This window comes from Eublepharis macularius, chromosome 2, assembly GCF_028583425.1.
Source record: "Eublepharis macularius isolate TG4126 chromosome 2, MPM_Emac_v1.0, whole genome shotgun sequence".
Classification (NCBI taxonomy): domain Eukaryota; kingdom Metazoa; phylum Chordata; class Lepidosauria; order Squamata; family Eublepharidae; genus Eublepharis; species Eublepharis macularius.
The window spans coordinates 222,348,949-222,365,891 of NC_072791.1; the positions used below are offsets into that span (position 1 = coordinate 222,348,949).

The 16,943-nt window shown below is 46.2% G+C and overlaps 1 protein-coding gene across 1 annotated transcript in view; it reads left to right on the plus strand.

The window, feature by feature from the left end:
• Positions 1-13,065: 13,065 nt before the first annotated feature.
• Positions 13,066-16,943, plus strand: part of TMEFF2 (transmembrane protein with EGF like and two follistatin like domains 2) — a 354,462-nt gene continuing 350,584 nt past the window's right edge. The window contains exons 1-2 of the mRNA XM_054972161.1: positions 13,066-13,336; positions 15,629-15,738. Coding sequence (XP_054828136.1) covers positions 13,090-13,336; positions 15,629-15,738 — 357 coding nt within the window. The 5' untranslated portion in view covers positions 13,066-13,089. The remainder of the gene's footprint in view (positions 13,337-15,628; positions 15,739-16,943) is intronic.

Genomic DNA, 16,943 nt, shown 5'->3' on the forward strand with positions numbered 1-16,943 from the left:
AGTCATATAATTGTTTTAATCCATCAACTCTCCCTTTCAGAAAATGTGGGGCTAAAAAGGATTTTCCATGCAGGGTTGATATCCCAGGGAGATCGTTTTAGCATTATATTTGCATGGTGCTAATCACCTTCCCATCTTCCAAATAATCTCTCACATCAGTGACCAGCATTAACAATGCCCCTCATATTAGATTATTCACAGTCTGCAAGCTTTATACATCTGTATCAAGAAAAATATTCAGACGGTAACTATGATTTAAGTAAATTTAGATTTACTTGACTTGACGTAACTGTGATTTAGGCTGCGATTTAGATTTTAAAATAATACCTTGTCCTACGTTTGGTGAATAAATGCTGGTCTCGAAAACAAATAAACAAACTGGTCCTCTCCTGTTTTATCATCTCCAGGATCAATTTACAGTGAAGGGGAGGGAGAGAGAAACAGTATTTTTGCTGAAGTATTAAGCACAGTTGCTAGGCAGTAAGTCTTGCTGGATTTGGTGAAACTTACTTCTGAGTAAATATGTGCAAGATCTTGCTGCAGAACCGATATCCATTTCTCCAAGAAACTCAACCTGTAATGAATTTGCACAAAACATTATTAATCTAGCAGGAGTGAACGCCCTAGGAGAAAAGGAAATTTAAATCAGGCATGGGCTGATTGATACGAGATATGTATATCAGATGCACAGATGTGCATTCCAACCATGCTCACTGTACACATGTAAATTGCATGCACAGGTATGGTGAGTCATTCTCACAACCAGAAGCATCTTCATGGAACACACCAAAACATGAACCAAACTTCATCACTAACCAGCCTGGTGCATGGTTCGCAAACCAGTGGTTCTTCGGAGGGCATTTCTGACGAACTGTGACGAATCGTGACATATTTTAGGGTGGTTTGTTTGGTTCGTTTTTCAGTTTGTCACTGCAGACAGCCTGACGCCAATCAATCAGTTTCCTAGGCAATGGGGGGGGGGGCTTTCTGCAGGCCTTCTGCTGCCCTGGAAGTGACGTATTCACGAACCAAATGAACCGGTTCGCAAACCAGGCAATTTCATGCCAGTTCGTGGTTCGTGAAATGCAATGAACCACGAACCACAATGAATTGCCGTTTTCCTGGTTCATGCCCATCTCTAGTCTAGGCCCTACATCAGGATTCTCCAGTCTTTTCAAGCCAGCAGACACTTTTGGAATTCTTACATGGGGTGGAAGGCAGAGCCAACCTCACAATGTGAGAGAGTGAGGTTATACATAACTCTAATATTAACTCTCCAATATCTCAGGAAGAAGCTCCGTTTAAAAGGATGATTCTTTAAAAAGAACATAAAATGAAAAATATTTTCTTGCACAGAGAGAAAGAGAGAGCGCTAATCTTCAGTAATACAGTGAAGATCTTTGTACTGTGATGGCACTTGAAGCCAAAACAACTTTAAAAACATCTGCACAGCCAATCAGATTTGCACTGGACACTCAAAAGCTCTGCTGGTCAAAAACCTCGTCTGGTACTGCCCACTTGGTGGGTGCCAAGAAAGGTTTTGACGAGTGTCATGGCAACTGTGGACACCACATTGAGACCCCTGCCCTAGGTTTTTCAGAGTACTGAAGCCTGAGTCCAAAATCAGAACAAATTTTAAGTTTTTTTTAAAAAATTACTTCATTCATCCTCTGCCATTCTCCCCAATGAGGACCACAAATAGTTTATATTCTTCCTCTCTCCTCCACTTTCTCCTCACATCACCCTATAAGGTATGTTAGGCTGAGAGGGTGTGACTGGCCCAAGGTTACTCAACAAGCTTCCATGGTAGAATGGGGATTTGAACCTGGGACTTTTACATCCTAGTCTAACACTTTAGCCACTATACCAAGCTGGCTTTGAATGAACAGATATCCATATGTTTGTGTAAACAGTTTTATGTATAGTCAACATGGGCCATTTCCACACGTCCTTAAAGGGACGGCCCACCCACCCAACACTGGCGCCTTTTCCCCTTTACCCCACACATCTCCGATTTCAAAAGAGTAGCAGGCTGTTTGGCTTCCATTTTTTTGGAACCTTTTCTGAGAACGCATTTTCCACAGTCCCCAAAAAGGCGCCAACAAAATGAAAGCCAAAGAGCCTGCTACTGTTTTGAAATAGATGTGTGAAGGGGCAAAGCTGCCAGAGTTCAGTAAGTGGGCCATCCCTTTAAGGAAGTGTGGAAATTGTCATGATCGTGCCTAGGACTGGATCCTGCAATCTGTCAGCAGAAGTTGCTTACACATGTGGATCGTTGCCATGTTTCCTTCCCTTCAGGGGCCCGTTCCAAGCCCAGGAAAGTGGATTTCCCAGATCACATGAGGACCCATAGCCACACAAATTGAGGAAGTGCACTGAGGAAGCTGAAGGGGTATGACTGGAGGGGGGATGATTCCCTCCCCCTTCTCTCTCCTTTGCACAGTTCCCAAACTTTTGAGATTACCAGACTTCGTGGCTTCCAGGACTTTCCCAGGGTCAAATGAAACTGCTGAGCAGAGGGAAATGCGACAAAGATCCTTGTGTCATTGGGTCCCTGTGTCCAACCCATAATGTGAGGCAAGTCCCATAATGACAACCGAATGAAGTAACAGGCCCACTGAAGAGTAGTGTGTCACCAGGTGATAGGACAACTCTCACCATGAGGGATTAATCTGTGATGATTCATTCAAATCACTTGAGGTGATGTTCCATGAGTGATGGACATGCATGTGTGAACTGGTTCCAAGGCTAGATCCAGGTTTGGGGGGGGGGGCAGGCAGAGGTTGGGTCCATCAAGGTCAATAATGTCTTCTATGACTGGCAGTGGCTCTCCAGGGCCTCAGGCAGAGGTCTTTCACATCTACCACCACCTGATCCTTCTAATTAGAGATGCTGAGGATTGAATCTGGGACCTTCCGTATGCCAAGCAGAGGCTCTTCCATTAAGCCACAGCCCCTCCACTGCCAGCACTCACAGGTCCCCAATGTCAGGCTATGGGTGACAGGATATGGTAGACAGGTCTCTGAACCATCGCAACAAGAAGTCCAGGCTCTTGGTTAAATGACTTTATTCAGAAATCCAATCATTTCCATATACATGTCCATAGCAAGAAAGCATCTAAGCAGGACACAGTCCATTGACAGGAATAGAAACTTGAAGAAAGTACCCCTCCCAACTAAACCACAGGTTTGCACGGGAAATGGTCTGGGAATTTCTTCCAGGGTTTATACATCAGCTTAGACAGGCCAAAGAGGCAAAAGAGTAAACTGTAACATTTCAGACAGTGCAAGGTTGCTTCTGGGAGCTTCAAAGGAGTGGGGGGTTGGACTAGATGACCCTAGCGATCCCTTCCAACCCTATGATTCTATGATTCTGAATTGTACCATCTCAGGGTATGGTAATGCTGCCCCTGACCGACTTGACTTCTTGTTCTTTGCAAAAGAGTATGGCTGAAGAAACTTACGGTGTGGATTCTTAAAGAGGAACATGATCCAAGGCGTATCTTAAAAGATTCAGAGTACAAATGCTAGGCGTATCAGAAATTGCCTGTTCATGCACCATTTCCTTCATAAAGGAGAATGGGAAGCCCCTGGTTTCTGTATCAAACACACAGAAATCTTGGTTTCGTGGTTCCAACTAGCCTTGGACCATGTTCATCTCAAAGCTGCTCATTCAATCTAATGCAAGGCTACAACGAATGATAGAGTGGCAGGCTGGAGCAGCGACGTATGGCAAATCAGCGTACCCCCCATTGCTCGTGGTTTTCCCCAAGTCTCTCTTGCATAGCCCTCTTGGAGCAATGAGACTACCGTCATTTTGACCTCCTTCCTCAAAATAAGACAGGGACCTACATGGCTCATGCCCGCGAGGCCAACTTTCACAAGTCAGACGGAGAAGTGAAATGTATCATTAATCTAATGATGAATGTTGGGAGACTTTAACAATTACAGTGTCTCGCTATTTGCTCCCAGAAAGCGTCAGGTGCCTATAGGGAAGAAGAGAGAAAGATTAACAATTACATTCTCTCCTTTTTTCACTCATCTTAATGAGTGCTGATACATACAGCGAAGCCTTTCCTTGGCTAATTAGCTACTCAGCAATCACTCCCTTACTCCCTGCACTGAAAATATCATAAATACAGACTGGATGGTTGGATGGGAAAATATATTTCAAGTGGCTGGGTGGTCTCAAAGCCCCAGTCCGTAGTCAGTTTTTTTAAAAAAAGCAGACCCTATCCAATAACCTGCCCTATTTAATTGCGATCAAATTCAGTCCCAAATTTCCAGTCAATACCACGTTAGGGCCAGGTGTCGGAACACCGCAAACTCTCTTCCAGTTCCTCTCTGATGCTTTGGAAGTGATTAAATATTTGGAAGACTTTATAATGGCTTTGCCTTTTGCTAATGTTAATTTCCCCCCAGTTCACAAAATTCAGGGCTGGGAAATGAAAGTCTCTAGCCAATAAGATGGTGAAATTTATCTTTAAGGGTTTTTTTGGCATGACGTGTGCACAATCCGGGCCATTTTGATTGATTGGGAATTTTGCCACCAACTTCAATGGGATATGGAATGCACCCATAGCAATTAGAACTTTTGCTCATTAAAATTAGAGCAAGCTGTAAACTCTTCTGCTCCTTTGCCAATGCGCCTCCCAAAAGCTCATTTGAAACAGCAAGTGGGTTTGCTATCAGACTTACCACTACAGAACTCACAGACTCTTTCTTCATGTGTCCCTCTAGGGGCATAAGCTCATATGCTTGAGGAAATCAGGTCTAAACAGAGAGAACCAGCATCTGAAATTTTTAAGGAAATGTAAATTATTAACTACATAATTCTGCTGGGATTAGTAGCATACCTCCTGTAACTCAAAAGCAGGCATGTTGTTAAAAGTCTTCTTGACAAGTTACTTTAAGTTTGTGATGTGAGGGCTTCCGTGTTGCATGTTGCGTTTTCTCTGTGAATTACCAGAAATGTCACAGCTTGAGAAATATGACGCGATATGGGTTCAAAGGGGGTAGAGATGGGAAGTAGTAGTCTACACAAAAACACACAATTTTCAGTTCTTATTTTTAAAAACACTTTATTTTTGCTAGTTTCATTAAGAAGGCTGTTTTTCCTTAGTTATTCGTTTTTTGATCTTATCCCTCCTTTATTTGGGGTCTTATCCCTCCTTCTCCCTGCGGAGGATATTCGTGCTGGTTTCAGAGCTACCACCTGTGCTTTTTTTCAGCTGGAATGCGGTGGAACGGAGTTCCAGAACCTCTTGGAAATGGTCACATGGCTGGTGGCCCCGCCCCCTGATCTCCACACAGAGGGGAGTTTAGATTGCCCTCTGCAGTGGTGCGGAGGGCAATCTCAACTCCCCTCTGTCTGGAGATCAGGGGGCGGGGCCACCAGCCACGTGACCATTTTCTCCAAGGGCAACCCACTGAGTTCCACCACCTCTTTTCCCTGAAAAAAGCCCTGTCTACAACCATTATTGTCAAGTGTCCTAGAATTAATTGTTGTAGATTTTCCGGGCTGTATGGCCGTTGTCTTGGCATTGTAGTTCCTGACGTTTCACCGAGAGATCTCTGTCTTTCGGTGCTACACCTCTGAAGATGCCAGTCACAGCTGCTGGCGAAATGTCAGGAACTACAATGCCAAGACCATGGCCATACAGCAACTAACATTCTCCGGCTGTGAAAGCCTTCGACAATATATCCTATAATTAATTTTCCTAGAATACTCCAGTATGTTTCAAACATTTCCAAGGTGCCCAAGGCCAGAGTGTTCCATATAGAACTAGGGTAGAGAAGGAAGAAAATGTTGCATCAGCTACATTACCAGCTCCTAGCCTAGGATCCCCCCACAGTGCTGACTCATGATAAATCAATTAGAGCATAGATATTTGGTGGGTAGAACTCTAGGATTTCATCCGTGAGAAAGAACTGGGTCTATATCTGACAGAAGTGCTCGGCTACTAAACAATAGCGCTTTGCTGAATTATGACCTATCAATTACATTTATTTGAGATACAGTGCAGCCAGTGCAAAGATGGTTACTTTGGGGTTGCTCATATGACACCTTGAATCTATGAGACCTGCAGTTTCCATACCAGTTTGTGATGATTGTCAGCTGATAGTTTGGCTCAGCATATACTGTCAGCAATCACAGCCCATTACAATGCGTCCAATCTCAGAGAATTTGCCTAAGCTGAAACCAACTTTAATTTTCCATTAACATTTTCCATATTCCTTGTACAAATGTTCACCTACTCAGTTGGATTACCATATTTTGCTCCTACTCATAATTCATTTCTCTTGCCATTACTGACATCATCACATAGACAAACCTAATGGTCTATGCAGCATTGTGATATCATCACATTCACTATGCGGGGTCACTCTCCGAGGAATGTAGCTCTAACTCTCAGAGCCAAGCTACAAGTGACGCCTTATACAGGTTGGACACTTGTCAGCTTCCCTCAAGTTTTGATGGGAAATGTAGGCGTCCTGGTTTTACAGCTTGGCTCTCCATTACAGCTGCAAGACCAGGACGCCTACATTTCCCATCAAAACTTGAGGGAAGCTGACAAGTGTCCAACCTGTGACAGGCATCACTTGTAGCTTGGCTCTCAGTGACAGACTCAGCTTCAGATGCTGAGCCTTCCAGAAGTGAAAGTATGATTGACATGTTTCCTTCCCCCCATCCCCAATGTGGCTAGCCTGAAATGGCAGTTGGGGAAGCTGTCAGTTGGAGTTGGGGAGTAAACAAGAGAGTGAAAGGGAGTGGGAGCCTGGCTTTGGACCAGGGAGGGTCAGCCAGAGAATCCTTTGTGAGAGGAAATAATGTTTGTGAAACATTTTTAGTCCTAGGTCTAAAGTGGGGAAAACCAGCACTAACTCCTGCTTAGACTTGAGAGATCTGGGGATTATAGAGGGCCAAGGAAGTGGGTAGAGAGGAGTCTCCCCTTCAGTGCCAGAAACAGGGTTACAGCTCATAACTATAACACCTGCCCAGTATCTAGGAAGGGTTTGTCTCAGTGGAGCACCCTTAAGTCTGGAGAGGAGGGAAAGTCATGCTGTGTTTGTGTTTGAGTATATATAGTGTAACATCTGTGAAGCAGTGTCAAGTTGTCAACCTCTGAAAGAAGCCAGCAACCTATTGTTATACCAAGCATTTTGTGCCTCACACCAGTGAAGTTGCTGTATAAAAACCTTTCTGTTACGCCAGTTCAAACATCTTCTTACCTGCCTTTTGACTTTAACCTACTGTAAATAAACCTTCTGTTACGTTTTGAACCTCCCCAAGCCTTGTGTGCCAGTTTCTGCTAAAGGGAAGCGCAAACCCCTAATCTGTCCCCTACTAAGACTTGGCTGGGTAACCATCTTTAATATTTCCTAAGGGTGGGACAAGAAGGAAAGTTGAAACTTAACATCAACCACACTACCAGAGGCTTCCCAGCCCAGTATACAGGTTCATAGGCTAAAAGAGGAGAAGTTTTACCTCAGGGTAGGGGAAGGTCAGCCTAAGCCAGAGTTGGAGGTGGGTTTGTGGCACCCTCATTTGCCCTCACTGACCTTATCCCATACCCATATCCCATAGGTTACATAAAAGTGATGCCATATTGCTCATAATGTGATCCCGGATTGGATATGACTAATCTAGAAGGAAAGAAGTAGCATCTGTGCAGAGGGAATGGCACAGAAGCAGCTGCCACCAAAACACACACACACACACAATTACAACCAAGTGCCAAAGGCAGCGGGGAGCATATTTGTAGGAAGTATTTTTCAGGAAATACCTCTGTTGTAACAAAATCAGTCATTTCAACCTGAGCATCAAAACTGGAGAAAGTTTGGCGCAGCCGTAAGTATGAAAACAGTCCCAAAAATATTTTAACTTAAAATGATATAGCTGTAGAGTCTATGATGCTTTCAAATAATAATGCCTTTTTGCTCATTTGTGCCTGCCTCCTGCTTATCCCCTTCCACATTTTTTCTTAATAATATATCTTTCTTTGAACAGTCACAAATGGAATATCCTCCAGCTGCATACAAAACATGGAACGGGCTTACAAAGTGAGGTTTAAAATACATTTATACTTGTGTTATGAACACTTCACCGTTTTAGCTCGCTTGGAATTACAGAGGTGGAATGGAAAAATAGACAAGAGTCTTGAGGCACCTTGAAGACTAACAAAATTTTATTCCTGCACAAGCTTTCGTGGACTAGAACCTATTTCTTCAGGTGCAATAAGCAGATCTTCACTACGTAGATCTTTCATGTACAAACCATTTTTTTTTTAAACGGGTCAGCAGGTCATAAAATGCAGAATGTACTGGGTGCGATACAATCTCATAAAATTTAAATCTAATCAAGAAAAATGTGGAGACCAGTTGTTGGCTATGCTACACTAGTATACACCTGTCATGGATGGGAAGTAGGCTTCTCAACCCCCACGTAGGGCCTGGCTATCTCCTGGAACTACAACTGATCTTCAGACTACAGAGATCAGGTCCCTTGGAATAAATTGCAGCCCCACCCAAAATCTCTAGGAATTTCCCAAGCCAAAATTGGCAATCCTAATGGGAAGTCCAGGGTCTATTAAATGAAACAGTGGAATGGGATCAGGAAAGATAGGGATATATATATAGGAATATCTATAACACACACATATATTATGTTATATATAATATAAAATGTAAGTTCTGAAATGTACATTCATCTTTACTTTTTTCTTGCTTAAAACTTTTATATGCTGCCTCTTCAGAGACCTACTTGAGGCCACTCACACCACATAAAAGATAAAATCATAAAATATAATTAAAATTAACCAATAAAAACCAGCTGATAAAGCCAGGAAATATAAAAGCCTATAAAAGTATAAATGTGTTAAAGCACCCTTGTATTCTAAAGTATATGTTTCAGCCATCCAAAATTACCCATAACTGAGTCCCATTCAAAACAGAAAAAGCAAATTGTATAGTTACGTATTAATGGGAATCACCGGTGGTAGGATGCTTCTAAGACATTAATTGGAGTGCCCCTCCATGCAAAATAAGAGATTCCCAAAGATTTAGCTGCGCTATAGAGGCCTCTGGGGCATCTGCTCCTTTCACCAGAGTCAGCATTTGCCAACCAGATGTTACATGCTTCCCACCTGGCATGGGGAGGGATGGGGCCAGATGCAATCTACCCCCCCCCCCCCCGCCCAACCCTGTACTAGAGAACTCTCTACTAAACCATTAATTCAAGGTACAACTTTGCTCTTTGGCCTCATTTCCATAGACCGGCAACTATCCTGGACAGAACGTGATGTGATGCTTCTAGGGGAGTTTACTGCAAGGAACAGCAGTGCACGGATCAGAATCAAGGAAGTTTTTGGATCAAATCTTGCCTCTTCCATTGAGGTCTCTCAGCCCCCTCCCAAACACGTGCTGTATGGCAATGATGATAACAGCAGCCTACCTTACAAGGATGTTTTAAAGATTACCAAAAGGTTAGGCTTTCAACACTCACCCACTTCAAAAAATGTTAAAGATTTATTGGTGAGCTAGCCTAGCTGTTGTGCTTTATTCCTGGCTTTTCGTAGTATGGCTTCCCACTTGGCTTCCTACATTCATGCGTGGTGTCTCCTGATTGGTTAATTTGATTAATTTCTGTTTACTGCTTACACTAAACTGCTCTAATTGGGTTTTGAGTTATTGCTACTTCTTGGTGTACAGGCGCAACCTTTGCTACTGTCTACATAAGTTAAGAATAGGAAAGGATTTACTAGTCTAACTTGCAATTTTTGTACTTTGCATTTCTGCTATTTCTGAATTAATATGGGCAAGGATGATGACCCAGCTCTATTCACTATGAAAATTTGACCAAGTGCTTGGATCTAGATGCTACTAGCTCTACAGGGCAACATCTCTCCCACGACACGACAAATGTCTGACACGAATAATAGTGATGGATCTTCTTTCTCATTTGTATCTGACGAAGGGATCTTTCACTCAGGAAAGCTTATACACGAGAAAACTTTGTTGGTCTTTGTTGATCTTCCAAGGCTGGAGTTTTGTTCTCTAAGGTTGTAATTCTAAGAACACTTTCCTGAGAGTAAGCCCCCATTGAATAAAATGGGGATTACTTCTGAGTTGACCTTCTTAGACTTGCCCTCAACATTGGAACTTTCTCCGAACTTTTGAGGAGGCACTTAGCGTTGCTAACCTGTCCGGAGCATGACATAATTGACTTATTTACATCTTCAATCTGCCTTTCTTTTTTCACAACATCTCAGACAGTGTACACAGCATTCCCAGGAGGTTCTCATCCCATCAGTGTCCAGAACCACCGCAAGATGACTGCATCATGTGCAAAACTATCGGAAGAAAATCACTTTCTCCCTGAGCCATTTACTCCTAGAGTGTTCTCACAATCAATAACACTGGTTAAAAAGAGACTGCTGTGCATTTTTAAAATGCTCTAATTCATAATCCTGTGAACACCCCCCCCCTCCAGCCCCTCCCCCCTCTTCCCTTGCTGACAGCATCTAACTTTAGGGATCTATTTAGGAGTCATTTATTTATTTAACTGCTTCTTCCATAATGCAATATCCAGTGACTGATGTTCTTCTGCCACACGGTGGTGCTTTGTGTGTGTACTCCTTGGTGGCTGTGGCTATAGCCTCCATACAACTGAAGCAAGAGGGGGGGGGGAAATACCCAAAATATTATACCAAGGGTGACTTTTTTTTTTTGTAGTGTTCAATAATGTAGATGTTTTTTTAAAAAAATGCACTTGCTAATTCTTCACAGCCATTAACTCTTGGGAAGTTTGTACTTTAAAGCCAGGAAGATTGCCTTTAAAAAAAAAAATGCAGGACAGTACGATTATTATGCATGTTCTTAGAAATCCATTTTATAGCTGTTAAAGGTTACAAAGAGTCTAGGAAAATCTCTCTTCCCCCCCACCCCCCGCCCTTACATTGTAAGCACAAACCTTGCACTCCCCTGAGGTTCAGCTTTTCTCATTTGCAATCGTTACATAAACATTTTGCTTTTGTTTCGTTTCATGCATGTTTTTCCCCCTCCTTTAAGCCTGATGAGCGGCCAACCTGACTGGTCTGTAAGAAGGAACCAATCTGGCCTGCCTGCAAGTTCCAAGCCGCTCCACCATCCTCCACGCTAACAACGCGTTTATGCCATTACTTCCGTTCAAGAGGGCCATCACCACAGCATCTGAAGGTGTGATCTCCTTTTGGGGCTTCTTGATTCCTGGGATACTGGATGACAGCTCAGTCTTTAATGGGTATTTCTCTTCTTCCTTAAAGGCTTTAAGCTGCTGTGTCTAGCGAACGATTCTTTGATGCCGTCTGGGCAAATTGATCTCTCTCTCTCTCTCTCTCTGTTTTTTTTCCTAATGCAGTCTTTGTGGAGAATGCAGCGAGAGATGATGATGCCACAGCTGTGATTTTAATAGCTGCAGTTGTGTATCTGTCGGTGCTGTGTGCATGCACGGCGATGCTTACCTGGATTAGACTGACAATGCATGAAGATAATGCAGAAGGGGAAATTGTTGGGGGGGGGGGTGGCAAGGGGGAGGGTTAGTTCCTCTTCTAGATCATCTCCAGTTTTGTTATCTGAGAGAAGGAGATGGCATGTTCCAGGATGGAGGAGTGAAGAAGAGGGCCCCGATCCGAGAAATGCCTTGACCAGGGAGAAAGGTTCCTGCCTGGGTTGGGGCAGGGATGGAAAGGTGCTGACGAAAGGAAGACAGACAAAACAGAATTTGATTCAACCCCCCAAAGCCCCCTTTCCAGACACAAGGTTGGGTGTTGGGCCTATGCAGCCGTGAGTGGGGAGGGGGCAGTTCTTGGGGGGGGGGAGTCCCTTCTCAGAGGCTCTGGTCTTCTCTCCCCACCTCGGAAATCAGCGTTAAGGAATCCGCAGGGGGTTCGATCCAAGGACAGCACGGAAAGGGAGGTCGCGGCTGCAGCGGAGAGCATTTTCCTTCGGGAAACATCCCCTTCTTCTGTTTTGCGGTTGGCAGGGGGGAGCACCGTCCACGCCCCCGAGCCCCTTTCAGGTCCGATCCGCGGTGCTTCTCGCGTCGCCCACCTCGGAATCCAAAACCGCGTCCCAAGTCTGCGCAGTGAACTTTGAAACCCGTCCGACGGGCGAGGAGGAGAACCGGAGCCCAGCCCGGATCGCAGTCGGGAAGGGATTCCCCCCCGCCGCCAGGCGAACCGGGAGACGGACGCGACCCCCTGACAGGGACGCCCCGCGCCCCCCGCCCCGCTCGCCCTCCCAGCTCAGCCGTTGCAGCGTGCACACGTGCGGTCGTAAATACACCTCCCCCTCCCCACACATTCCCATACAGCACATGCGTGGCGCTGGCGCGCAACTTTCCCACGCCCGTTGCGAGGCTGCGACCGACTGCCAAGAACGGAGGAGCGCCGGGGACGGGGGAGTCCGACGGCGCAGAGATGCCTCGCTGCAGAGATCCGTCCTTCTCCTGCCGGTGACGGCGTTACCTGGCGAGGCGAAGCTGCCGGTGCCGGTGCCGGGGGAGCCCGCAGGTGCCGTCTTGCTGCGGCGCTCCGGAGTTCCCCAGGTGTCCGCAGGAGGGGCGGCGTGACCTGGCCGGGCGAAGCTGCCGATGCCCCTTCCTGGCCGCCCACCTGCCCGGAGCCGGGCTCTGCCTCCTCTGCCCGCCTGCCCTCCGGACGCGGCCGGGGTGGGGCCGCCGAGCCCTCCCGGCCGGGGCGAGCGCCTCGCCCGCCCAGCCTGCGCCGCCTCGGCATCCTCAGCATCAGCATCTCCTCCTCCCTCGCCTGCATCCCGCTCGCCCAATCAGGGCCGGCGCTGGCTGCGCCACGTGACCCGCGGGGACCTGCTGCTTCCCCAGCGCCAGAGGGATGCGGGCGGCAGAGCGGGCGGAGCGCAGGCAGCGGCGGCCGGCCGGCACAGCGCCTTGACTCGCCGCCCGCCCGCCCGGCCCGCCCCGGCCCCTTATGGCCCCCCGCCCGGCCGCCGCCGCCGCCGCCACGCTCAGGACTGCCGCCATGCCGGGACTTGGGTGCGAATTCCTCACCCGCTGCTGGCCGGGGCCCCCGGGATGCTAAGGAGCCCCCCGCCAGCCCGAGACCCAGCCGCTCCGGGCAGCGGCCGCCTGGAGCCTCCCGAAGCCATGGTGCCGGGCGAAGCCTCGCCGGCTCGGCAGTGCAGCGGCTGGACGCTGGGCGACTGCTTCGGCTGGCTGCTCCTGCCGCTGGTGGTCCTGATCCTGGCGCGGCCGCTGAAACTTGCCGCCTTCCCTACCTCCTTAAGTGACTGCCAAACGCCGACCGGCTGGAACTGCTCCGGTAAGCCTTCTCCGGGGGGCTGCAGGGGGGGGCAGGGGCGGGAGAGCCGGCGATCTCCCCCCGCGGAGGGAGTTGGCGGTGGGGGTCTGCAGGAGGGCTTGGAGTCCGGGGGCAGCGAGGTTTCCAGGGCGGTTTCCAGCTTTCCGCGGGCAGACCTCGAGGGGGGCATCTTGGCCAATCTCCACCCGAAGCCACCCTGGCCTCGGAAACCACCGCTCGCTTCTGATGCCCCTCGGAGCGCCTTGCACCCGCCCGGGCAGGAAAAGTCGCTCGAGAGCGACGACTCGCCTCCGCCTTCCATTGCCTCGCCTCGAGACGGTCCTCCGGTAGAGGTCTGCTGGAGCCTGGACGCGATTTGGGCTGTCGTGAGTCGGTCGGGTAACGAGCTACGCTAGGCGAGGATCCGTTTTTTATTTGCAATTTTTTTGAAGCATCAAAAGTTAGAGCGGCCGTGAAAAAAAGAGGGGCGGGAGAGAGAGTGGGGGAGAGAGAGCCATAAATCAACTTGTGACCGTCAGAGAAGTGCTAATATCTTGCAGAGCCTCCAGACAGGCTGGATCTCCTTTCCAAGAACCGGCAGTTCAGAGAACCTAGAAAGCAAATTCTTTTTTTTTCCCCCTTCAGTGCATTCCTATTTTTGCTTCAGTTTTGTGGCTGCCTGCTTACACTTCTTTCCTCTTTTTTTTTTAACTTTGGTGTGTGTGTGTATGGGGAGGGGGGAGAGACTGCCATTTCTGGAGGGAACTTCTACTGGATCGGAGTGCTTGACCCCCTCCCCAAATCCGAAGGGACACAAAAGGGGCAGATCACGGGGATCAAGAATCAGCCTGCCCCAACACCTTCCCTGTGGGCTCCTTCTCCTGGACAGCTGTAATTAAGGAGGCTCCTCTTAGCCTTTATTTTGTCTGGCTAATTTCAGCCCCGCTTGGAGTGGCTTTTGCCAGGCACAGACCCCGTGAAAAAATGCTAATCGAGTAAGGAAGAGACTCGCTGCCTCTCGCCACCGGTTATATTTTTGTCTGATCAGTTTCATCCTCAATAGGTTAATTGTAGTTCCCTCTGGAGCGTATAGCGCTTCCCACAAAAGCCCAGTTTGCCGAAGGTTCAGAGAGGATATCTCATCTCTTTCCAGCGGATCCTTTCATAGTTTTATTTTTAAGGAACATTGTATGTATCCAGATAGACACACAGATGCATTTCCAAATGCAATGCCAAGATGTGATGCAGCAGGCAGTTCATTAATAATAATATGTATCACAGTACCTTTTTTTCAAAAAAAAAAACCCAAGCGAACAAGCCTACGTTTCCTCTCTAGGGAGTATCTATCCGATATAGATCCCAGTCATTTTCTTCTTCCTGCCCATCGATTTTCTCTTATTTTGAAGTCAAAGCTGAACACACAAGCTATAGGGAACCCAGCAGTTCATCATGTTAGAAGAATCACTTTGGAAAATAGTCTTTATAAGATAGCTCTGGAACTCTTTAGTGTTAAAAAGTGCTCCTGAAATCACTAAGGGTGTGGAACGGGAAAGCCACCCTCCAGTGCAGTGTGTGTTTCTTGCATATTGGAGCAGTAAGTCCCTTGTGATGGCTGGGCTCGTTTTGGTAAATACACTGAACTAATCTATGGCTAAGAACACGAGAATGTTAAGAAAAATCAATAGGATTTCAGCCTTAATGGATCCGGAACCTAAATATGGCTGTTTTGCTTCGCAATCTTACTACACACACCCTCCAAGGAGGATGGCAGCTAGCTGAGGTCTGAAATTTGAGCTGGCATCCGTGAGCTGAATCTTCAGCCAGATCTGTTAGCCTGTCTGTCAAAACTGGAGGAAAGGAGCCCGGCTCTTTTCAGCAGCTCTGCGAAGAACTTGGCATACCTCCTATTAACCTGGAGGGGATCAATCTTCGTTGGAATCAGACAACCTATCACAAAAAGCACACAGCCTGTTTATCTTTATTATTAAGGGGCTTTGTTATGTCACTGCCCGGAGAAATTCCCGTTTCAGACTTTGAACCAGAAGATTAGATGGGGAGGGCAAAAAGGCATGTTGTTTTACTACCCAAATGCTTGATTTTGAGGAAATGGTAGTTACTTTAATGGAGATGTGAGGGGAATAACAAGGGTCATAAACTCCTAGGACAAAAGTGAAAATGACAAGACAATGTGTCAAGATTGCATCTTGCTTCGTCGACAAGGTTACGTGTCTTGTGTACGTTAAAAAGCAATCAACCTGTATAATTTCCTTAGCCATGCTGAATCCGACAGCATTTTTCTCTTTTACATTTGAGGTTATGATGACAGAGAAAACGATCTCTTTCTCTGCGACACCAATACCTGTAAATTTGACGGGGAGTGCTTAAGGATTGGAGACACAGTGACGTGCGTCTGTCAGTTCAAGGTAGGAAGATGGATCTCTCATTCTTTAATTCACTAATGAGAATACAAATCAGGGGATCTCCCTTAACAACCCCATCACTTGGCAATTTATTTCTCTGCTTGCAGAGAAAACCTGGCAGCAAATCTAAAGAGCTGGCAGGGCAGCCAACTGGTGTCAAGAAAAGAGAAGATTCTCTGGGGAAATGTAGATGTTGTTATCCTAAACGGCTTTGGGTCACCTACAGCTTCAGGGCACGTAGGTGTGGTTTAATTGCTGGACCCTTTTTGAAAATTTTCTACCTTTTGTAAATTCATCAGTCGTACAGATGTTACTTTATACATTTGGGAAGCCACTGGTGATAAGTTGATTGGGAAGTTAAATTGCATATTTTGCTTTTATTTTTCGGCTGTACGCTAGAACAGTGTGTGATTGTTTATGAAACAATCGTGAAAGAGAGGGGACATTTCTCACCAATCCAAAACCCTGGAAAGTTGAATTACTTACTAGAACTGGTTGAGTTCCATTGTCTGCATCCAATGGAAATTAATGGCAAGAGTCCCATAAGTTTTAAGGAGATTGGATATCTTGAAAGGGACTGTGCCAAAATATTCTGGTTGCTTTGAGGTATGGATGAAGGTGTACCTAAGATGTACTTGGAAATAAGTTCCCGGGATTCCAGATGTATGCATTTCCACCACCAAATACAAAGTAGGTTTTCTTGAAGGCAATGAATTGATGTCCCAGTAAGATAATAAGGGAACATATGCTATCTCACTACTTTTCATCACACTAAACAGGAATATATATATATATATTGTAGTGTGGAGTGGAATTATATTCATGTGTTCAAACAGCATTCTTGCATATTTTAACATAAGCCTGTGTACTGGAGTGTTATGGATTTTGAGGTATTCTTTGTCGCTTTAGGGGTTCTCTTTTATGGTTTTTTCTTGTTACATAAGAAGAGATGCACAAAATCACTGCTGAGTGTCCCAATAACAACACACTGCAAAGTATGTTATTAGGTTCTGGCAGAAATAAGAAATAAGTCTGTATGGTGTTTCGCCACTAGTGCCTACACAGCCTTTAAATTCTGCTTTCTTCTCGCTAATAAAATCCTATTTACACGCACTGTACGTTATTTAGGCATTCCTAAAGCTGTACCAGACCATATTAAGGGCAAAAGTTGTTGTCCAAGGGAGAAAAGAACAAAAGTCGACTGGATA